Consider the following 23342-nt stretch of genomic DNA (forward strand, 5'->3'; position numbering starts at 1 on the left):
AGAATATCGCCGCCATTTGCCACTCGCCGCCACCTTCACCTGTTGCTGCCATTCGGCGGTGGCGATTGGCAGCAGCAATTGCCGCCTAGAACAGGTGATCAGCAGGAGGCCGGAGGCCAATCAGCTGTTCGGCAATCTGCCAATCAGCTGTTCGGCAGTGAAGACTGCAGTGTTCCCAGGCGGGCTGCTAACGGCGGCAGCGGTAACAAGCGGAGGTGGTCACCAACCCCCCTCGGCCCACCGCAATATTTGCTCTATAAGACGCACAGATTTTTCCACCTACTTTTTGGGGGGTGGGGGGTGGGGAAGTGCGTCTCATAGTACGAAAAATGCGGTATGTGTGGCTGGAACAGTTTCTAAACCGGGGTCTCATCTACAAGTGGGTTCCCCAATAGTTGAGCGTGGTTTACAGTATAATACCTCTCTGAGGCCTTTTGGGTTTTTTTGCGCTCGCTCTTTTAATAGTGCAGGAGAGAAACGGTCCATTTGGTTTAGTGTATAAGGCAGCAGGCTAGAAAGCAAGAGACTATACGAGTTCAAGTCCCGCTTTAGCCATGAAAGTCAGCTGGCTGACTTTTGGGCCAATCCCTCTCTCTCAGCTCAACCCACCTCACAGGGTTGCCATTGTGTGGAAAATAGGAGGAGGAAGGTGTGTGTTGGGATCTGTTCGCCGCCTTGAGTCATTGTTAAAAGTAAGAAGGGTGGGATGCAAATAAATAACACACACACACACACACCCATAATAATAGTTACAGAGGTAGTCCTCAACTTATGACTGTAATTAGGAATGGAGTTTTGGTTGCTAAGCAATGCGGTCATTAAGTGAATCCTAGACCAACCCCGGCTCTTCTCTTTCCCCCACAGGGAGTGGAACTCTCGGGGTTATCGGCTGCCATCAGTCACTTCCTCAACTGCTTCCTAAGCTCATTCCCTAACCCCGTGGGTCACCTCCCTGCCGACGAGCTGGTCTCCCGGAAGAAGAACAAGCGGAGGAAAAACCGGAACTTGGGCACTGCCGACAACACCGCCTGGGCTGCCATGAGTCCCCAGGAGCTGTGGAAGAATATTTGCTCGGAAGCCAAGAGTTACTTCGACTTTGGCCTGGAAATGTGAGTGGAAAACCAACGGTCGCAATCCGATTTGATTTAGAGATCAAGCCAGCAGCGCACGACTTGAGATCTCAACGCCCTTGGGTATTTCGTGCATGTTTTAATTTAATCCTCGAGTGACGGCCACAACGAAGGCCAACATTTCTGTTACTAAACAAGATAGTGAAGTGAAATCTGCCTCATTTTATCAGCCGCCTTCTAACAGTTGTTAAAGTGAATCGCTTCATTTGCTAAGTTAATAACACCGTTGTTAAGTGACTCTGGATTCCTCTTTCACTCTGCTTGTCAGAAGGTCGCAAAAGGGGATCCCATCACACACACACACACACACACACACACGGGACACTGCAACCGTCATAAATACATGCCAGTTGCCAAGTGTCTGAATTTTGATCACATGACCCTGGGATTGCTAGAAGGGTCCTAAGTGTGAAAAACGCTCCTAAGTCACTTCATCAGTGCCATTGTAACTTTGAATGGTGACTAAATGAACTGTTGTAAGTCGAGAACTACCAGTACCATATTTCCCTTCTAGAATTTGAGATCCTATATGCAGTGGCTGTCACATCCAAGCTGTGAGCAGATCCAGAGTCTGGCAGGATGCTTCTGTCGTATCCCTTGGAACTATAAAGCCTTCCTTGATTCTAGAGCAGTTTTTCTCAATCTTGAAGATGAATGGACTTCAACTCCCATAATTCACGGCTGGCTGGGGAATTCTGCAAGTCCACTCCTCCTCAAGTAACCAAATTGAGAAACACTGTTCTAGGAGGCTGGATCTAGTGCATTATAAGTTGAAAAATCCCTTAGCTATCATGGAAGCCATCAGAGATGTAGGCAACTTTTTATGATCTGTAGAGTGATGTTTGTCTAAGGGCAGGGTGTCAAACACAAGGCTGGATCTGGCCTGCGATGTGGTCGGATCCGGTCTGCAAGGCCATCCTGGAAAATGTAAGGAGCTAGGACCCAGTCTACCCAATGCAAAGAAAACATCGGGCTAGCATGGCTTCAACCCAGTCTACCCAATACAAAGGGGAAACATCGGGCCGGCGTGGCTTCAACCCGGTCTACCCAATGCAAAGGGGAAACATCGGGATAGCGTGGCTTCAACCCAGTCTACCCAATACAAAGGGGAAACATCGGGCCAGTGTGGCTTCAACCCGGTCTACCCAATGCAAAGGGGAAACATGCCAGCAGTTTGAGGAGTAGTATTAAGCTGGCCAAGCCCACCCAGTTGGCCACACCCAGTAAATCGTGTCAAGATGGCGATGCCCACCCAGTTGGCCATGCCTGCCCCGCCCCCCGAGGTCAACCACAGCCCTGATGCAGCCCTCAATTAAATTGAGTTGGACACCCCTGATCAAGATCCTTAGGAAATGACAATTATCCCTCTTGTTTTTCTCTCCACCGTTACAAGATCATTGAGCATAATATGGGTTTAATAAGCTTTTAAACGGAAAGTTGCATCCCTGTTGTATCATTTGCCACCCATTTTTGGCCGTATCATCTCAAAGGGAGAACCATCCAAAGAGGTCTGGGCAGCCTCCACATAAGAACATCCCCTTGATTTAGCATTAATGCCTTTCTGGACACTTTGGGAGAAGTAGGACGCTCTCTAAAGATAAAGCAGGCAGTGATCCTCTAGAAGGATTTTTTTGGCAGGGACAACTAACTCTGAAAAACCCACCACCATCATTCGGAAATTGGTAGAGCCTCTTTGCAAAGTCATCTCATTTAACTATAAGCCACCCAGAGTTGCTTTGCAAAGTGAGATGAGCAGCAGATAAATTTAATAAAATAAATGTTCCCGCTGATGCAAGCTTTCTGTCCCCCTAACATTTGCTGAAATTACTGTGCTGAAATGCACATTTTTTTTCCACTTGGCCAAACATCTGTGCCAGCGTTGTCACTTTTCTGTGCTGATCTTCCATTCTGCCAGGATCGGGATCTGAGCTAGACATAAACCTAGGTCATTTTTTCAGCATTGTTGTACTTTTGAATAATCGCTGAATGAATGATCATAAGTCGAGGATTACTATACCGAGAGGTTGGAAAAACACATCTTAGAAACAGCCCAACTGCTTCCACATTGTTGCTACTGAATTAGATTGCAAAGTAGCATCTTTACCTTAACTGAGGGGTTTGTCGATCCACTTGATCTGCTTGGTTGTCTGCTCCCTCCTCCTGAACTTCTGTTTCCTTTTGCAGTGAAAGTATTGATCAAGCAGTAGAAATGTACAACCTACAGAAGATTACCCTGTTGCGGGAGATTTCTCTCAAAACTGGAATTCAGGTGAGATCGGCATGCATAAACCATGGTTCTGTTCTCCACACCTTCAACCAAATTCAAAGGAAGCCGGTTGCTAATATTTCATGCACAGGGTCGCCTTTTCAACCTGCACTCCTTCCCAGCGTGCAATTCTCCAGCCAGCGTAGTTAACCGTGGCAGAATTTTGACGTCAGGGTTCCAAGTAATAGACCCTTAGCAAGCAAAACTTGGAGGCAGGTAGATTCCTCAAAGGATAGCTTCATTGGATACATCGTCTTGGCACAGATCTGGTGAAAACCGGCTCTGAAAGTTCCCATGGTTTTCACCTAATTAAACTTTTTCCACTTTCTCAAAACAATCAGTCACATGGTCCAATCACGGCTCTGTCTTGGTTGCCTGGTGACATCGCTCCTCCTTCCTCTGACCAGGTGTGAGAATGTCCTTGGTTCCCAAGAGAAGGTGTTTTATTTTGGCTACAAAGTCCCAACTATCTCAAATCCCTCCCCCCCCCCCCCCTCTTATCCCTCAGCTCCAGTGTGGCAACGCTGAAGCTCCAAGATGCCTTCGGTCAGGTCAGCTTCAGGGTTGACATTTGAAGTCCATGGGATGATGAAAGCTTCCTTAGGTCGTCTCCTTAGCATCTGCATGCCTGATTTGGGTGGAGACAGTAACGAGATTAATTATTTAGAATTCTATTATACCAGCCCAATGTTAGTGGACTCTTGAGTGGTGTGCAGCATAAATCAAAAACACCATGAAATATAACAAGTGTAAAAGAATTGCCCTATTTTGGGCAAATCCTGTTCAAAGACTATCTTTTGGACCTTCTAGAACAGGGGTCAGCAACCCGCGGCTGTGGAGCCACATGTGGCTCTTTCATCCCTCTGCTGCAGCTCCACCCGCCAGCTGCGCAATTGATAAGGTTAGGGTTAGGGCTTTTGGTTAAGGACAGTTAGAGGAAAAAGACGCCGTGCTAGGAGGAGACCACGGTGGGGGAACTGGACTTCCAGTTGGCAGAGGAAAAAGGATACCGTGCTAGGAGGACACTCTATGGTGTTGGGACCGAACTTCTGGTTGGCTCGAGAATTGAACGGAGGGGTGGGGCTTCCAGTTAGGACCTTTGTGGCTCTTTGAGTGTTTAAGGTTGCCAACCCCTGTTCTAGAGCAGCTTCAAGCCCAGCCACATCTCCAAGGGAAGAACCACCATCACGGTGCTAGAAGGTGTCCACCCTCCACCCTCTTTCTGCATACCCAAAAGTCCAAGCGATGATGTCTCTTTGCTCCCTGGAAAAGAGCCCCTCCCTCCTGCAAATTTGGATTACTGTATTTTTCAGAGCATGAGACGCACCTTTTTTCCCCCCCACACACAAAAAAGAGGGTGAAAATCTCAGCGTGTGTCTTATACACTGAATACAGCATTTTTGGCCTCCCGAAATGCCGCCCCCTTCGCAAAAACGGATGTGCAGAGGGTTTAGGAGACCTGCAAAGTGCTCCCGAGGGCTAGGGAGGGCAAACATGAGCAAAAACCAGGTCATGTTTTGCTCATTTCTGCCCCCAGTCCCCAGGACCACTCTACAAGCCTCCCAAAGCCTATGCATGCCCCCTTTTTTTTTTTGGCAAAAAACGAGCCCATTTTTTACTTGTTTTTGCCCAGCCCCCAGGAGCACTTTGCAGGCCTCTCAAACTCTCTGCATGCCCCGTTTTTCACAAAAAAAGAGGCGTGCAGAGGGTTTGGGAGGCCTGCAGAGTGCAAAAACTTTTTTTAAAAAAAATTACCTCTTCAAAATCTTGGTGCATCTTATACTCCAGTGCTTCTTATACTCCGAAAAATACGGTATATTCCACCACAGCGTCCAGTCCCTAGGTAGCTGGAGGTGATCTCCTTTCCGTATGTCTTCCTGTGGACATCAGGAAAGCCTAGAAAACTCTGGCCTTTGTGCATTTCAGATCCTGCTGAAAGAGTATAACTTTGATAGCCGTCACAAGCCAACGTTCACCGAGGAGGACATCCTCAACATTTTCCCCGTGGTGAAGCACGTCAACCCCAAAGCTTCGGACGCGTTCCACTTCTTCCAGAGTGGGCAGGCCAAAGTTCAGCAAGGTGGGGAACTGCTGATGAATCCTCTTGCGAGCGTCACATGGGAAAGGAAGAGTCGGTGGTGGGAGAGGGTTGCCGATTAAATCTGATGCTGGCTCCTTTTGAAATGAGCGTGGTACCATTTTTCCCTAAGTTCAGTTACAGGGGTATATAGATCTCAAGGATTCAGTTATTATGTCCCAAAGGTGCTTTTTGCAAGAGGCATCTGGGCTTTCTTTTTTTTCTTTGGAAGACGTTTCGCTTCTCATCCAAGAAGCTTCTTCAGCTCTGACTGGATGGTGGGGAATGGAAGGATTTATATTCCCTGCAGATAGCTGGTTATTTGCATTCTTTTAGAGGGTAGTTGAGGCCACTTGGGGGTTTGTCTGTTGTCAGGTTTATCTGAATGGTACAAATGGGTTTGGAGCCTTCTTGGAACTGTTGAAAGGACTGTATTGTAGACTGGAGATAGATGATGTCGTATCCCTCCCCCTCTGTCAAAAGAGACCTCTCTCAACAGAGGGGGGGATATGACATCATCAGCCTACAACACAGTCCTTTCAGCAGTTCCAAGAAGGCTCCACACCCATTTGCACCACTCAGGTGACCTTGAGGACACAGGTAAAACCCCAAGTGGCCTCAACAACTCCCTAAAAGGATGCAAATGACCAGCTGTCTGCAAGGAGCATAAATCCTTCCATTCCCCAATATCCAGTCAGAACCGAAGAAGCTTCTTGGATGAGAAGCGAAACGTCTTCAAAAGAAAAAATAAGGAAGTCCAGTTGCCTCCTGAAAAAGCACCTTTGGGACAACCATGACCTAGATGACTGTAAATCTCCATAGAAAAAGTCAATTATTTATTTTATAATAATTTAAGGCACCAGGTTAGAAACCAGGAGGCTGTGAATTAGCCCTGAAAGCCAGCTGGGTGACTTTACGGTGGTTGTCAGGGGTGGGATTGAAAATTTTTAGCAACCGGTTGTATGCCCGGTTGCTGGGTGGGTGTGGCCTACTCGGCCTCCTGCACCACAGGGGAGGAGTGTTTTCACCCTCCCCGGGCTCTGGAGGCTCTCCGGAGGCCGGAAACCAGCCAGTTTCCGGACTTCCAGAACTTCCAGGAGGTCCATTTTTTGCCCTCCCAGAGCCTCCGCATGGGCCCTGCACCTACCTGGCATCCAAAACGGGCCGTGTGGGGACTCCTGAGAGGGGCAGAGCGGGGTGGGCGGGGCCAGCCAGTCCTTGGAAATACCGGTTCGGCGAACTAGATGTAAAATTAGCATCCGGTTCATCCGAACAGGGTGAATTCCACCCCTGCTTGCTGTGGTGGGGAGAATAAGAGGAGAAAGGAACATTAGGTATGTTAGCTGCCCTGAGTTATTTATAAAAATAATAAAGGCAAGGGGAAAAAATAAATAAACGTGCTGAAGTGGGCATGGGAAAATTCTGATCTTCCAGCTGCTGCTGAAATTCAGCCTTTCCCATAACTGGATCTGCGGGGAATTTTGTTCCCCACAGAATTAGTGGAAATGTTGAGTTATTGAGCCTTATAACCTGGGTATAAGCTAAGGGTGGAAAAACGTTGAGGAAGCTCTTAAACCAGGCCTGGAAGCAACAAATCTCCTCCTTTAAATGCCCCACCTTCAATCAGCTGGCTGGACCAGGTTATCTATCCACTTAGTGGTGGGATCCTACCGGTTTAACCACCGGTTCGGTGATCGGGCGGTATGAGCATGTGCAGAGTTTTGAGAAAAAGTATCTTCTGCATTGCATATAAATCCAATAAAACTAAACTAAACTAAACTTCCGCATGACTGCCGGGGAGGGAAACAGCTGAGGCGCAGCAATTGGCTCTGCTGCGCGACTCAGCTGAGAAGAGAAAGGTGAGTTAAGCGCAGGGGTGAGTGGGCGGGCCCACGTCATCTTCAGAGCGAATCGGTTCGCTCCCAGCTGATGGTCGGAGCTACCGGTTCGCCCGAAAAGGTCTGAACTGGTAGAATCCCACCCTTGTATCCACTGCTATGAAGATTAGGACCGTGGATTTAAAATGAGCAAGAAGAAGAACCGAATGTTCCATTAGAACAGGGGTGTCCAAACTTGGGAACTTTAAGACTTGTGGACTTCAACTCCCAGAATTCCCCAGCCAGCCATGCTGGCTGGGGAATTCTGGGAGTTGAAGTCCACAAGTCTTAAAGTTCCCAAGTTTGGACACCCCTGCATTAGAAACATGGATTTGCAAAGCGGCAGAGAGCTTTCTGCAACCTGGTTTAGCGTCTTAAGGGAAGGAGATCTTACTTTTCCATCTCTCTCCTAAGGTTTCTTGAAGGAGGGTTGTGAATTGATCAGCGAAGCCTTAAACCTGTTTAATAACGTGTACGGCGCGATGCACGTGGAGATCTGTGCCTGCCTTCGGCTGCTGGCGCGCCTGAACTACATCATGGGTGATTATTCAGAGGTACGGAGAAACAGAAACCGTGAGTCTGCTCAAAGCCTCTGTTTGTTCTACGTAATCACGAAGAGCCTTGGCAAATCAAGACAAACATATTGTCAGAGTAGATATATTCATGAACTGGAATAGGGCATAGCAACCAGGTCAGCCAATGGGGGCTGAAACACTTTGGAGCTTGGGCGTGGCTTAGCTCTTTAGCTCTGAGTCTGTGCAAAAGCTAAAAACTAAGTCTGTTGCTGGAACCGAAACCAATCTGTCTCCTCTCTATCATGTTGGAAGAGCCACTCTTGGTATTGTATATATGTCTTATGTGTTATGTTATGTAGGTAAAGAGAAGGTTAATGAATCCTGCTGCATCAGTTACCTATGTGTGTTTTCTGGATTTGATTTCTGCAGCAAACTCTGACATATATACACCTGGTTTTGCATACCTGGCAGAGGGTTCCCTTCTCTCAATCCTAATGATGGATGGGCTTTCCCACTTAGCGTTAGTCGGAAGACATTGCCACAACTTGTAGAATCCATATTTCATGGGCTTTTAACCAATGTTTCCTTCTGTTCTGCCTAACTAGGGGTGTCAAACTTTGAGGCCCGTGGGGCAGATCCAGCCTGCGGGGTGCTTAGATCTGGCCCGCGGAGCCGCCCTGGAAACAGCAAAGGACCGAGCCCGCAGTGCCTCTCCAGTGAAAATGGAGCTATGGCGAGCCGTGCGCCGAGCTCAGTTTTCGCTGACAGAGGGCTGCAGGAGGCTATCGCGGCCGAAAATGGAGCCTCGGTGGAGTGACGGCAAGCTGGCCACGCCCATCCTGGGCAGCACCCCCTCCCGGCCCCCCTGAGGTCAAACACAACCCTGATGCGGCCCTCAATGAAATTGAGTTTGACACCCCTGGTCTAGAGGCTTGCAGCAGCTGAAGCCCCAATCCCTGAGCTACAGCTTCCCCTGTACAAAATGGGAGCTTTCCGATAAATGCCGGCCACAACAGCTAATTTAGTTTCTCCAATTGCGTTTTCTTCTTTTTTTAGGCCTTAAGCAATCAACAGAAAGCGGTGCTAATGAGTGAAAGGGTCCTGGGCATTGAGCATCCCAACACAATCCAAGAATATGTAAGTAGCATAACAAAGCAGGGAGGGCTGGTGGGAAGAAGGGGGTTGCTTTCTTTCCCTGCCATAGCGGAGGCCTAAAAAAAGGTGATCCATCTCAAGCACAAAGTCCAGAAGTGGTTTCCAAGTAGAAACAAAAGTCATTGCATTTTTTTTTTCTTTGATCAAAGCAGTTAGTTTGGCCGTCTCTGCTAACTCCACCAATGAAACGCCGTTTTGGGTTTTACCGACGAGATAGATTCATTGTTATCGAAACGGCGACTTTATATTATTATGTAACAGTAAAAAGTTGACGTTTGACGCTATTGTCTTATCCTACTACACCAAAGGGAGTTGGAAATCAAAGGGGCTTTTCTGTCGTCCTACACTTTTCCCTCCCTTATTTTCCTACTATTTTCCTTGGTATTTTTGTATTTTATATTATAAAGTAATAATTAAAAAAAGGATTCAATCAAGAGGACACCCTGGTGGGTCAGCCGTTGTGTGTCTGAGCATCTCTCCCAGGGGTGGGTTCCTGCCAGTTCTAACCTCTTCTATAGAAGAGGTTCCACAAATCTACAGTGCCGTTTAGAACCGGTTCCAGCTCCCTCCCCCCGCCCGTCCGCACATCATCAAGATGAAGAGCGAGAGGAGGAATTCTGGGAGTTGAAGTCCACAAGTCTTAAAGCTGTCAAGTTTGAACACCCGTGGGGTTTTTTTTCTAAAGGGTTAGGGGTGCAAGGGTCTTGTAACTTGACAGCTTTAAGACTTGCATGCTTCAATGCCAGAGTTCCTGAGCCAACATGACTGGAGGAGGAATTCTGGGAGTTGAAGTCCACAAGTCTTAAAACTGTCAAGTTTGAACACCCCCGGGGTTTTTTTTTCTAAAGGGTTAGGGGTGCAAGGGTCTTGTAACTTGACAGCTTTAAGTCTTCCGTGCTTCAAATGCCAGAGTTTCTGAGCCAACATTTTGGTTGCGAAGGGCCAAGCCACTCCCACTCAGTCACATAGTTGGCAAGCCACTCCCACCCAGTCGCATGGCCGGCAAGCCACTCCCACAAAGCAGGCCACACCTACAGAAGAGGTTCTAATTTTTTTTAAAACCCACCACTGATCTCTCCCCTTCCTTCCTTCTTTCCTTTACAGATGCATCTTGCTTTGTACTGCTTTGCAAACAGCCAGTTGTCCACAGCACTCAATCTACTGTACCGCGCACGCTACCTCATGCTGTTGGTATTTGGGGAGGACCACCCAGAGATGGCCCTTTTGGATGTAAGTCGCCCCTTCTGCTTACCGATGCTCTGAAAAATATGGATTTTTTTCTTCTCCAGCTTTTGATGCTCATGGGGTTTGTGGTCTTAGGAGGGGAAGTTCCCCTAGAGCCAGAGGTAGGCTGGATCCGGCCCTTGGGCCAGATGCAGTGCACAGGATGCTTAAATCTGACGAATCTGCAGAAGAAGAGGCTCTTCTGCAAAGTCTCAGATGCAAAGAATGTGTTGCACCCAGTGGGTAGGAAATTATGCACCTCTTGGCTCCCCGGGGATCGCTGGAGAGTTTTGTGGGGTAAATAAACACACACCCCGGCTTAGCCATCTCTTCCAACTGTGCTTCACTCATAGCTTTTTGCTTTGCCTGACCTGTTTTGGAAAATAAAAATTGTAACTCCCTTGTAGCTGTGTATGCTCCCCCTGGGGCGAGTGTTGCCATCCTGATTCAGTTCAGTGATTCATGTCACTCTTTGTCTTAATCAGATCTAACAATCCAGGACTGCTTGCAGTCCTCAAGCTCTTTTTTTTTTTTAACAGACACCAAAATTCCAAATGTTGTTAGTAAATTGTAGTTTTGATGCAGTGGAAGGGAGAGACCATTAGCTAAATAACTGGAGAGAAGCCAGAATAGCAGTCCAACCTTCAGTAGGAAATACCATATTGGACAAGAGGTTATCCAACATCTTCTTAAAAACTTCCAGTGTTGGAGCATTCACAACTTCTGGAGGCAAGTTATTCCTCTGATTAATTGTTCTAACTGTCAGGAAATTTCTCCTTTGTTCTAAGTTGCTTCTCTCCTTGATTAGTTTCCACCCATTGCTTCTTGTCCTACCCTCAGGTACCTTGGAGAGTAGCTTGACTCCCTCTCCTTTGTGGCAACCCCTGAGATATCGGAACAATGCTATCAGGTCTCCCCTAGTCCTTGTTTTCATTAAACTAGACATTCCCAGTTCCTGCAACCGTTCTTCATATGTTTTAGCCTCCAGTCCCCTAATCATCTTTGTTGCTCTTCTCTGCACTCTTGAATTTAATTTAAGTGTTGAAATGCAGTGTTCCAATATCTCAGGGGCTGCCACAAAGAAGAGGGAGTCAAGCTATTCTCCAAAGCATCTGAGGCTTCAACTCCCAGAATTCCCCAGCCATCATTGAATTAATTAAAGGGAATTAAAGTGCTTTTAGTTCAGAGGACTGTTATTGTTTGTGTCTGTCAGGGCCAAGGAACCAAGAATGACATGAGGAATTACTACAGAGTAGTTCCTTTAGTGTTGCTTAGGAATCTTGCCAGACTAAAACACTTCTCTGCATAGCTATTACATGACCAATTTTGCGTTCAGTTTTGGCCACCAAAATACAAAAAAGATGTTGAGATGCTAGAAAGAGTGCAGAGAAGAGCAACAAAGAGGATTAGGGGACTGGAGGCTAAAACAGATGATGAATGGTTGCAGGAACTGGGTGTGTCTAGTTTAATGAAAAGAAGGACCAGGGGAGACATGATAGCAGTGTTCCAATATCTCAGGGGTTGCCACAAAGAAGAGGGAGTCAAACTATTTTCCAAGGCACCTGAGGGTAGAACAAGAAGCAATGGGTGGAAACTAATCAAGGAGAGAAGCAACCTAGAACTAAGGAGAAATTTCCTGACAGTGAGAACAATTAATCAGTGGAACAACTTGCCTCCAGAAGTTATAAATGCCCCAACACTGGAGGTTTTTAAGAGGAGATTGGACAACCATTTGTCTGAAGTGGTGTAGGGTTTCCTGCCTGAGCAGGAAGTTGATCACATGACCTTGGGACAGTATAATTGTCATAAGTACCTGCCAGTTGCCAAGCTTCTGAATTTTGATCACACGATATGAGGTTGCTACAACAATCCTAAGGGTGAAAAACAGAAGTTACTTTTTTCGGTCCCATTGCAACTTCAAATGGTCATTAAATGAACTAAGTCGAGGTCTACCTTCGTTTTGCCAATGAAGCAGCTAAATCTTTAAACTAACTTGGTAAACCCTGATGTATAAGCAGAACTTTAAAAATTGGGGAGGGTTAGGCCGGAAATAACAGCATCGGCCTGCCAATTCTTTGTTCAAACTTTGATCTTGCATCCAAACCTGGTGTTTTGTATAAGTAGTCCTCGGCTTGCAACCATTCGTTTAGTGTCCATTTGAAGTCACAGGAGCACTGAAAAACAATTTGTGACCAATCCTCACACACTTAACAATTGTTGCAGCATCCTCACAGTCATGTGATCAAACTTTGGGTGCTTGGCAACTGGCATGTAGTTACGACAGTTGCACTGTCTTGGGACCATGTGATCACCTTTTGCGACTTGCCCAGCCGGCTTCCAACAAGCAAAGTCCAGATTCGCTTAATGACCATGTGATTCACTTAACTGCAGAGATTCACTTAATAACCATGATTTTAAAAGTCATAAAATTGGGGCACCACTCACTTGAGAAATACTTTGCTTAGTGTTGTGGCCCAGCAGAGCTGGCAACAGATTCGGACAGTGAGGAGGTTGGGGAGGAACCTGGGAAATCCTGGAATCTGGGGAAGGCTCTGATGAGGGCTCTGTGTTGGAGGCAGAGAGGAGGCCAGTGCCGTATGCCAGTTATCAGCTTCCTTCAGAGTCAGACAGACGAACAGCGGGAACCTGTTCCCAGTGTGCGCATGCACAGAGTTGCCAGATGATGGGAACAGCTAAAGAACAGGGGTCGACTTGGGAGTAAAGCCACAGATGGACGATGAATGGCCCCTCCCAGAGGAAATAAAAGGGGAGCGAAAGGGGAGTGGAGTTTGCAGGAGACAATTAGTTCACTTAATTGGTTTGTGACTCTGAGACTCCTTGCCAAGTTTTGCAGATATCGGCCTGGCAGCTCTCCAAGCCAGATAAGGTCTGTGGCTGTAAATCCTCCCTTGAAAGACTTTCTTGAATGAGCAGAATTCACAGGCAATTAATAAAAGGGGTTTTTGTCGGGACAAGGAGTCGGCTTCATGCTCTTGAGAAGCCTCGGTCAGATCAGTGACAGAATTTATGGTCCCAAATGTAGTCAGAAGTCAAGGGCTACTTGTAGGTTGAGATGGACGTCTTTGGTGGTCCTTTTACCCTTCTGTGATTCTGTACATAGAAGAGCTGAACGTTTGCCCTGTTAGGCTCTAACTGGCACCTGATCTTCGTTCCTAGAACAATATCGGCCTGGTCCTTCATGGAGTTATGGAATACGACCTCTCACTGCGATTCCTGGAGAACGCGCTTGTGATCAACTCCAAGTTCCACGGGGCCAAGTCCCTAAAAGTTGCACTGAGGTGAGATTCCTCTTCCCAGGAGCGTCAACAGGTGACAACAGAAAACACCCATCCTCTGTAGAAACTTGCATGAATCTATTCAGGGTATGCCAGCAACATGTAGAGGTAACTGAAACTGAAAGTGTTCAAACACACACACACACACACACACACACACACACACACACACGAGAGACAGACAGACAGACAGACAGACAGACAGACAGACAGACAGACAGTGATTGGCCCAAAGTTACTTTCCATGCCTAAGGTCTCACAGGCTCCTGGTGATTGGCCCAAAGCAGGCATCAGCAACCTGTGGCTCTGGAGCCGCATGTGGCTCTTTCATCCCTCTGCTGCGGCTCCCTGTTGCCGGTTAGCTCCACAATTGATAGGGCTTTCGGTTAGGACAGGTAGAGGAAAAGGACACTCTGCTAGGTGGAGACTCTATGGTGGGGAAACCGGACTTCCGGTCGGCTCCAGAATTGAACGAGGGCTTCCGGTTAGAACGTTTGTGGCTCTTTGAGTGTTTAAGGTTGCCGACCCCTGGCCCAAAGCCACCTTCCATGCCTAAAGAGGGACTAGAACTCCCAGTCTATTAGTGAATGGCTCAAAGTCACCCAGCCATCTTTCATGCCTAAGGCAGGATTAGAACTCACGGTCTCTTAATGATTGGTTCAAAGCCACCCAGCTAGCTTGCAAGGGCCTTGAACTCACGGTCTCTTGCTTTCTAGCCTGGTGCCTTAACCCCTAGACCAGGGGTGTCCAAACTTGGTAACTTTAAGACTTGTGGACTTCAACTCCTAGAATTCCCCAGCCAGCAGAGCTTTCTGGGAGATGAAGTCCACAAGTCTTAAAGTTGCCAAGTTTGGACACCCCTGCCCTAGACCAAACTGGCTCTTAAGTAGGCTGAGAAGGCTATCTCTAAGAGATGTTAAGTATCCACTCTTCCACCCCAGGCAGTTTCACCCTTCTGGTTGTCTCACACGCACTTTTCTTTCAGTGATGTGTAGAAACTTTTTCCCATCTTCTGTTCTTCTATCTGTCTTTCAGCCATCACTTGGTAGCCCGGGTCTATGAGAGTAAAGCTGAATTTCGGTCAGCACTGCAGCACGAGAAAGAAGGCTACACAATTTATAAAAACCAGGTTGGATTTTGTTTTTTCTTTTCCTTGCTTGGCTTAATAGAGCGAGGACGTCTTCCGTCCTTTCAAAATTAATCTGCAGGTTACTAAGCAATGTATTTTGAAAGTGGTGTTTCTACCAGGCATTCAGGCGGGATCTGTCAGAGCTTGTTGCAGAAAAATCAAATCCAGAAAGCACACACAGATCACTGATTCATCTGGATACATTAACTTCTTTATATATATAATAACCGATGAATAAATGACCAATACCAATAGTAGATTCTTTCAACGTGGTAGAAGCTACAAGCAGAACACGAGCAGGAGAGAACAGTTACTCTCAGTTCAGAGCAGACAGAGTTCAGTCCTGTTTTAGTTTCGATTCTCAGCACAGACTCAGATCTATTTGAACTCCCATTGGCTGACTTAGTTGCTATGCCTATTCATTGGCTGACCTTGTCCCCATGTCTCTCCCAGTCATGAATATTCTAACAAGATCCAGTCGTAGAATGTTCACAATCGGGGGGGAAATGGTTGAGAAACAGGGAAGTGATCAACAGGTACCATATTTTTCAGAGTATGACACACACCTTTTTCCCCCCCAAAAGAGGGTGAAAATCTGGGTGCTTCTTATACACTGAATGCAGCATTTTTAGTGTCCCAAAACCCCGCTCCCTTTGCAAAAATGGACGTGCATAGCCTTTAGGAGGCTTCCAGAGTGCTCCTGGGGGCTGGGGAGGGCAGAAATGAGTGAAAAACAGGCTGTTTTTTGCTCGTTCCCCCCCCCCCCAGGCCCCAGGAGCACTCTGGAAGCCTCCTAAAGGTTATGTATGCCCTTTTTTGACGAAAAATGGGCCATTTTTGGGAGGTCTGCAGAGTGCAAAAACTTTTTTTTTATTTGCCTCTTCAAAATCTTGGTGCATCTTATACTCTGGTGCTTCTTATACTCTGAAAAATATGGTACGTTGGACGTCAGGTAGCAAAGTTCCAATACAAATTGTGTAGTTAGCACTTGTTAAGGAGGGTGGGGGCTCAAGTGGGTGGGCTGCTGAGTAGGAATTTAGCAAGCCCGTGTTCGAGCCCTGTGTGCTGCTGTGGGGTGGGGTTGAGCTCTCATCCTTCACTCCAGCTTCTTCCGGAGACATGAAAGGAGTCCCCCAACTGGGCCTCCCCAGGGCGAAAGTGATGTTACCAGCTAATCCTTTCAACCCAGAAGTGGTTCCTAATCCTTTCAGTCCAGAAGAACCCAGAAGTGCCTCGGTCAGAGCTGGGATTCCCTTACCTTTTTTACCGGTTCGCAAATCTGCGCAGCGCTCGCGCATTATGTCAGGGTAGGTGGGCAGAGCCTCTGCAGCCGCCGCTACCGGTCCGACCAAACTGAAAACAAAGCACTTGTTTAAATGTTAGGATCTGTGCACAGCCTATTTGCTAACCGAGTGGGATTCCTTCCTCTTTTAAGATTGTTCTGTGTATTTACAATACAATACGATACAATAGTAGAGTTGGAAGGGACCTTGGAGGTCTTCTAGTCCAACCCCCTGCCTATTTGAAAAAGAAAACTTTGAAAAGAAAATGGGCGGGGGGGCTTCCCCAAAATGTACTTTCTCCATGCTGTACTGAAAACAGTAGTTGGGCAAATTGGAGATGTCTTAGAGCTGGGGTCTCCAACCTTGGCAACTTAAAGTCTGGAGTACCTGGGGGCTGTTGACTCTCTATCTGAGGGCTGAAGGACGGCCCCAGCTCCGCCTCTGTCCCTCTCTCTCTGCCAGCTCCATTCCCTCTTCCCCCTCGGAGCTCTCACGTTGCGTTGATGCCCACGCCTCCCTCGCCTCCTCTGATTTGGCTGCTGGAGGAACCGGCGGCCGACAGGCCACAATAATTCCATAGGAAGGTGGAGGCACAGCAGAGAAGCTTCTCTTCCTAGACTCTGCCAGTCAAACTTCTTTAACCAGCAGCATCCTCAATATTACCTGCCCAGGTGGGATGTGTTGATTAATTGAGACAAGATACTTCCTCAGATAACTTGATCTCATACCCTGAAGGGCTTTGACCCTAATGACCAACATCTTAAATTGGACCCAGAAGCAAACTGGCATTCAATGCAGCTTCCTTGGCAGAGGTGTTGCACGCGCAACCAAAAGTGAGCCCCTGTGGCACGGTGGTTAGAATGCAATATTGCATATCTGCCCACTGCCAGGAGTTTGATCCTGACCGATTCCAGGTTGACTCCATCCTTCCGAGGTGGGTAAAATGAGGACCCAGATTGTTGAGGGCAATATGATGACTCTGTAAAACGCTTAGAGAGGGCTTTAAAGCACTATGAAGTCATATAGAAGTCTAAGAGCTATTGGTATTGCTCGTGCCACTGCATTCTGCTATCAGGCCTGCAGTTTTCTTTTAGATCTTTGGCCTGCCACACTTTCTATTATTCTACTATGCCTTTTTCTATTGTGGGAAAATGGGAGGGAGGATTGTACAGAGTTACTTACTGTATAGCCAAAACAAAATTCTTTCTAGAAAGCCAAGGTCATCCTTTGTCTCTGCACCTGACCGGAATTGGACGGGTGAAACGGCCAGCATGGCAGTAGGAGATTGGACCGTGTGATGGACTTGTGGGTGTGGGGCCAAGAATTTGAACTTTCAACTGGGTGGGGAAAACCTGGAAACTTTCAGATTCGGGTTTTCCCAGATGTGCCCACATGGCTCTCTTAATAAGAGAGGGCATTCACAGAAGTTGTGAATGCCCCAACACTGGAAGTCTTTAAGAAGATGTTGGATCGCTATAGGAAACGGTATAGGGTTTCCTATCTAGGCAGGGGGTTGGACTAGAAGACCTCCAAGGTCCCTTCCAACTCTACTACTGTATTATTGTATAAATTGGAACTTTGAGCAATACTTGGCCTTGGTCTCTGATTTACTTTTGGATGCTGTTTGGAACTCTGACATCTGAACCAGCTGCAGCTTCCAGATGCTCTTCGAGGATAGCTCCACGTAACTCCACGCTTTGCAGTTGGTTTCCTCTTAATTCCTCTTTGACGCACCTGTGTCTTTTCTGCCTAGCTTGGTGAGCATCACGAGAAGACCAAAGAAAGCTCGGAGTACTTGAAATATTTGACTCAACAGGCTGTGGCCCTCCAACGCACAATGAATGAGATCTACAAAAACGGATCCAACGCCAACATTATGCCCTTGAAAGTGAGTTGCTGAAAGTTGTCCCCTGTCACAGGGGTCCCCACACACACCCCACCCCGCTCCGTGGACCGGCACCGGGTCCACAGCATGCCAGAAACCGGTCTGCGCAAACAAGCGAAACCCCATCGAAGGGATGCAGGCAGTACATGAAACCATGCCCCCTCCGGTCCGCGGAGAAACCTCTCTCCATGGAAACGGTCCCTGGTGCCCAAAAGGTTGGGGGCTACGGCCCTATCAGGGATGTCAGAGATGGACCAACCCAATCTCTCCCATTTTCACTGGTGGAGTGGCCAGTCTAATTTTGGAAAGTAACCTGTGCAATGTACCGTATTTTTCAGAGTGTAAGCCGCACCATGATTTTGAAGAGGTAAATTTTTTTAAAAAAAGGTTTTGCACTCTGCAGGCCTCCCAAACCCTCTGCATGCCTCATTTTTTGCAAAAAAAAAAAAGGCATACAGAGCTTTGGGAGGCTTGTAGAGTGCTCTTGGGGGCTGGAGGGGGCCAAAAATGAGCAAAAAACGGCCCATTTTTTTTCCAAAATGCCCCATTTTTTACAAAACAAAAGGGCATGCAGAGGCTTTGGGATGCTTGTAGAGTACTCCTGGGGGGGGGACACAAAAACGGCCTGTTTTTTGCTTTTTTTGCCCTCCCCAGTTCCCAGCAGCACTCTGAAAGCCTCCTAAAGGCTATGCACATCCATTTTTGCAAAGGGACTGGGGTTTCGATAGGCCAAAATGCTGTATTCCGTGTATAAGACACACCCAGATTTTCACCCTCTTTTTTGAGGGAAAAAGGTGCGTCTTATACTCCAAAAAATACGGTACTTCAACAAGCTTGTCCATTTTATTCTCTGCCGCTGTTATTGGGGTTTTTGTTTTACAGCTGGGAGAGTCCATGTCGGTTGCAGCCCCTTCTTGACTAGTCTCAGCCATATCTCATGATGCTTCAAGATGTTCCCCAATCACATCTGGGCTCTAAGAGCCCCCCAATATTTCAAAATCAAATTTGAGGACAGAATGTTATTTTTCAGTAAGGAGAGGCGTGGTGGCCTAGAGGTGGAGCTCTCGCCTTAGAATCAGGAGGCTGTGAGTTCGAGCCTAGATAGAGGCAGATATTTCTCTCTCTGGATACACTGAGACTATATCTGCTGAACAAAACTCCGCACTGGCAACAGGAAGAGCATCCGGCCATTAAAAAAATCTGCTAGCTCCATTCAGTTGCCCAGACTAGCTTGCAAGGGATTATGGGGTCATTAAATGAAGATGATGATGATGATGATGAATATTTTTCAGTAGCAACATTTCCCCCCCCCCCGGGGGGGGGTTGTAAATAAAAAAGAGTTGTACGAAGCATTTCTTAGACATAACATTTCACATTTATTTTGCCTTAACTATTGACAATTCCAAATAAAAAAATGGGCTTCAGATTTTTGCCCTGCGCCTGCAGGAACATCGCCACCACATGAAGGGAAGAATCTCTGTCTTTCAATTGAAAGATGTTGAAGATAGATTAGCCAGCTTGTTGGTTGAGCATGGATTTGAACACAGCTCCCTTCCCCAAAACAAAACATATTCATGCTTTTGTTCCAAAGCTGCTTTCCAAAAGGCAAGTGGATTTGTGTGTGTGAGAGAGAGAGACAGTGTGTGTTTTCTCCTTAAAACATTTTGCTTCTCATCCAAGAAGCTTCTTCAGTTCTGAGTTAGAACGGAAGAAGCTTCTCGGATGAGAAGCAAAACGTGAATTTGGGTTGCCGTCTTTTCTTAACGTGGCACTAACTCGGCTTGTTCCTTGTCCTAGTTCACAGCTCCCAGCATGGCCAGCGTCTTAGAGCAGCTGAATATTATCAATGGAATCCTCTTCATTCCGCTAAGGTAAGGGATCCGGATGGCACTCACTGCCTAACGTTGCTTCACTTCAGGCCAAATAGCAGGCGCAGTTCTCTTGAGGAGGCGTCCACACAGTTTGCAAGTTGTACGTAAGGGGTGGAAGTTGGGCAGAGAGAAATCTCTTCAGGGCCCGGTGTGTTTTGACTGGTTTAAATTTTGTCTTTAAGACAAAATTTTTCCCCCTGCTTCTCTCCCAAACATCCCTTTGGTCCTCTTACCTGCTTTCAGCCTTTGTTCCTAACTTGTAAAACCGTAGTAGACTTTCCGAGGATGCTGTTGAGCTCCTGGGGCTGTGAGGTGGGTGGGCAAAACTGAGCAAAAAACAGCCCCTTTTTCACTCATTTCTGCCTTCCCCAGCTCCCAGGAGTACTCTGAAAGCTTTATAAAGGCCATACACGGCCATTTTGGTGAAGGGGGTGGGGTTTTGGGAGGCAAAAAATGCTGTATTTAGTGTATAAGAAGCACCCAGATTTTCAGCTGCTTTCTCGAGGAAAAAAGGTGTGTCTTATACTCCAAAAAATACAGTCGTTATCTGGCAGCTGTCCAAGCAAGATAAGGTTTGTGTTGATAAACATTCCTCTGAAAGACTGTTTAATAAGCCTTGCTGAGTGTGAATGAAAGGAATCCAGTCGTGTAAATAAAAGAGGTTTCCTTCTTGCTTTCTAAGGAAACCTGGGTCAGAACCAATTTTTCTGCTTCTCTTCCCACAGCCAAAAAGATTTAGAGAGCCTTAAGGCCGAAGTACAGAGAAGGCAGCAGCTGCAAGAATCCTTCCGGAGCAGTGATCAGCCGGAGACCGAAGAGAAGCCCCCCGAAGAGGAAGACCGAAGCCAGCCCGTCCGTCCCAACACCCCTTAGAGCTTTAAAGAGCTTTTTAGTTCACTGGTCCTCACCACAGAATTTGCCCCAGGTGATTCAAACCTCACCCTGGGACAATCTTGGCAATGTTGTTTGTTTCTGGGGAGGGATAATTTTGTTTTGTTTTGTTTGTGTTTGATTTGCACTGGTACAATGAATTTACAATGCAAAAGAACAAAATTTTGAGAAATGAAGTCTACCTGTATGTAAACAGCCACCCGCAGGCATCTCAGGTGGCATGGAAGAGAACAAAAGGTCTGTGCCCCAAAACGGCCCAACTTTAGACGTAGACCAAGGATGCCGCATCGAGGTGGCGAGAGAGGAAGAAGAGGGGCAGGAGATGTACGTTGCGTGTATGTGTGTGAGTGTATCATCCATCCATTTCTACTGTGTACATAAGAGATTTAATTCCAAGTGAGGGATAATATAATATTTCTCAGGTCATTTTTATGTTGACTTAAAAAAAAAAAAAAGACATTTAACTTTGCAAAAATATTTGGCCATCAGCCCACCAACTATTGATTTTAAGAGTGTATTTTTTCCCCTTCTCCTTCTTTCGTCCTGCCTTTAAGCCTCGGCCCCTTAAACCCTGTTTAGGTGTCTGCAACATTATAAATATTATATATTAAATATAAATTCAGCCATATTTTTATTGGAATATCAATTTTTTTAAAAAAGCCCAAATGGATTTGGTACGGAAGAGAGAAAAATTTTAAGGCACATTAAAAAAAAAAAAAATCCCTCCCTATCTCTCCCTCCCCCTCCCCCCCCCACCGCGCTCACATTTAGGAAGAAAAAGCCACTGTGTTCCATTCAGGTGTCAGGTTTAGCTTTATTTTAGGGGAGGGTAAGAAAAACAGGGAGCATTTTATTATTGTGGTTTGCAACCCGTCATGTCCCAGGAAAAAGAAAACAGTGCCTCAATAATATTCCTTTGGGTTTACACAAGATGGAATAAGATGAAAAACATCCCAAAGAAAGTACAGGAACCGGAATGTTAAAAACCCCATTTTTAATATTGGTTCAAGGAAGGTGTCTCCTTCCCTCCCTCTCCCGCCTCCCAGGCATTTGCAAGTGAATGGTTAAACCTGGGGCCCAAAGCAATGGGAACGAGCGTGCCACTGACTGCCACTTAGTTCCAGAACTTGGGAAGAAGCGCTGATCGTCTCGTACCGCCCTTCAATTCTGTCAACTTCTCCATCACTGCACTGTCCCACACCCACCTGCCTCTTGGCTAACCCTCAGTGCCTGTGTGCTCTCCCTGCCCCCCTCCCCAATTCCAGAAGAGGGGGGACAATTTGCACAAAAGGAAACTCATTTGCCCAGAGCGTCCTTGGAACAGAGGGGTGGGATTGGGAAGTGGGTGGGAGAGAAGCAGCGGACACATGCAACCACGAATACCATCCATGGAGAAAAAGGACAACAAGCAACTGCCCCAGCAGTAGAATCGAATCAATCAATGTCTCTTTTATTTCTAAGGTTTATCTGTGAATGTATTAAAAACCAAGAATCATGAATCTAATGCTGCATCTGCTTTCATTTCTCTTCTCTCTGTGCGAAGCCACATATTTTCCCCAGGTAGAGAAGTACAGGTCCGACGTGTTTTGGGAATGGTGGGGCTGGCTATCTCTCTTCTCAGAGCTTGGCCTTGGGGCCAGTCCTGCTTTCCAAAAAGGCAGTCTCCAATCAGGGGTGAAATGCTACCGGTTTGTCCAAACCAGTAGTAAAAATGCTTTAAAAAGTTTTTTTTTTAAAGTTCCAATGATCGCCGGCACAGCTGATCGTCAGAACTTTTTTTTAAACTTTTTAAAGCATTTTTAACTCCCGAACCGGGAGTTTTTAAGCATGCTTTAAAAAAAGTTTTTAAAAAGTTCTGACGATCAGCTGTCCTGTGCAATTTATATTCGCTAGAAAGCAGGAAATCCCGCTTTCTAGCAAATCTAAATCGTGCGGCAAAGATGTTCTCCCCCCCCCTCGCTGTTCTACTTACCTTTGCAGGCTCAGAAAAGGCTTCTAAGCACCAGCAGTGCGCAGGCGCATTGGTAGCAGAGTTCAGAGCATTTCACCCTTGCCTCCAATGCTGAAAACAAGAGACCTCTCCCCACTGTGGGTCCTTTTGTTTTTCCAAGTCAGGGGTGTCGAACTCGTGTTGTCACGTGACATATCACGACCCCCCCCCCCTTCGCTAAAATGCATGGGCGTGGCCAGCGTGTGTCGCATCCGGCCCACGGGCCCCAAGGTTGACACCCCTGTTCTATGGAAACAGAAGAAATCGGGACATTCCTGCCAGGGTACAGCATCCATCTTAGCCGACCCTAAAAATGTGTTGTTGTGGACAGGTAAAACAATGCTGTTCAGAGTTCACAGGTACTTTGCAGACATATTAGGCCTCAAAATGTGTCTCCCCTGCCCCCAAATCCAATAAGAAGAGTGTTTAGACGATGAAGTGTAATCCAACACTTCTCAACCGGGGACCATGTGAGGATGTCTGGACTTCAACTCCCGGAATTCTTTTGGAAGGAAGCTCTCAACACAAGCAGCCAAAGTAGAGAATACTGTTCTAGTTAAATTTTGCAATACAGCTAGTCCTCAACTTATGACCATACCTGAGCCCAAAATTTGTTGCTAAGTGAGACCATTATTAAGTGTATGTTGCTCCACTTTACAACCTTGCCACAGTTGTTAAGTGAAACACTGCAGTTAAGTAACACGGTTAAGTGAATCTGGTTTCTCCAGTGACTTACAGTAGCTTGTTAGAAGA

The 23342-nt window shown here is 46.7% G+C and overlaps 1 protein-coding gene across 2 annotated transcripts in view; it reads left to right on the plus strand.

Annotated features, from left to right (window-relative positions):
* CLUH (clustered mitochondria homolog) overlaps nucleotides 1-22103 on the plus strand; it is a 107555-nt gene extending 85452 nt beyond the window's left edge. For both annotated transcript variants that reach the window (XM_081944344.1, XM_081944345.1), the window contains exons 16-26: nucleotides 865-1109; nucleotides 3315-3399; nucleotides 5323-5476; nucleotides 7765-7904; nucleotides 8922-9002; nucleotides 10125-10250; nucleotides 13422-13543; nucleotides 14576-14669; nucleotides 17706-17840; nucleotides 19635-19708; nucleotides 20434-22103. In XM_081944344.1, the coding sequence (XP_081800470.1) occupies nucleotides 865-1109; nucleotides 3315-3399; nucleotides 5323-5476; nucleotides 7765-7904; nucleotides 8922-9002; nucleotides 10125-10250; nucleotides 13422-13543; nucleotides 14576-14669; nucleotides 17706-17840; nucleotides 19635-19708; nucleotides 20434-20581 (1404 nt within the window). In that variant the 3' untranslated portion in view covers nucleotides 20582-22103. The remainder of the gene's footprint in view (nucleotides 1-864; nucleotides 1110-3314; nucleotides 3400-5322; nucleotides 5477-7764; nucleotides 7905-8921; nucleotides 9003-10124; nucleotides 10251-13421; nucleotides 13544-14575; nucleotides 14670-17705; nucleotides 17841-19634; nucleotides 19709-20433) is intronic.
* The last annotated feature ends 1239 nt before the right edge of the window (nucleotides 22104-23342 follow it).

The sequence above is a fragment of the Natrix helvetica genome (assembly GCF_964273705.1).
Source record: "Natrix helvetica genome assembly, chromosome: 2".
Lineage (NCBI taxonomy): Eukaryota > Metazoa > Chordata > Lepidosauria > Squamata > Natricidae > Natrix > Natrix helvetica.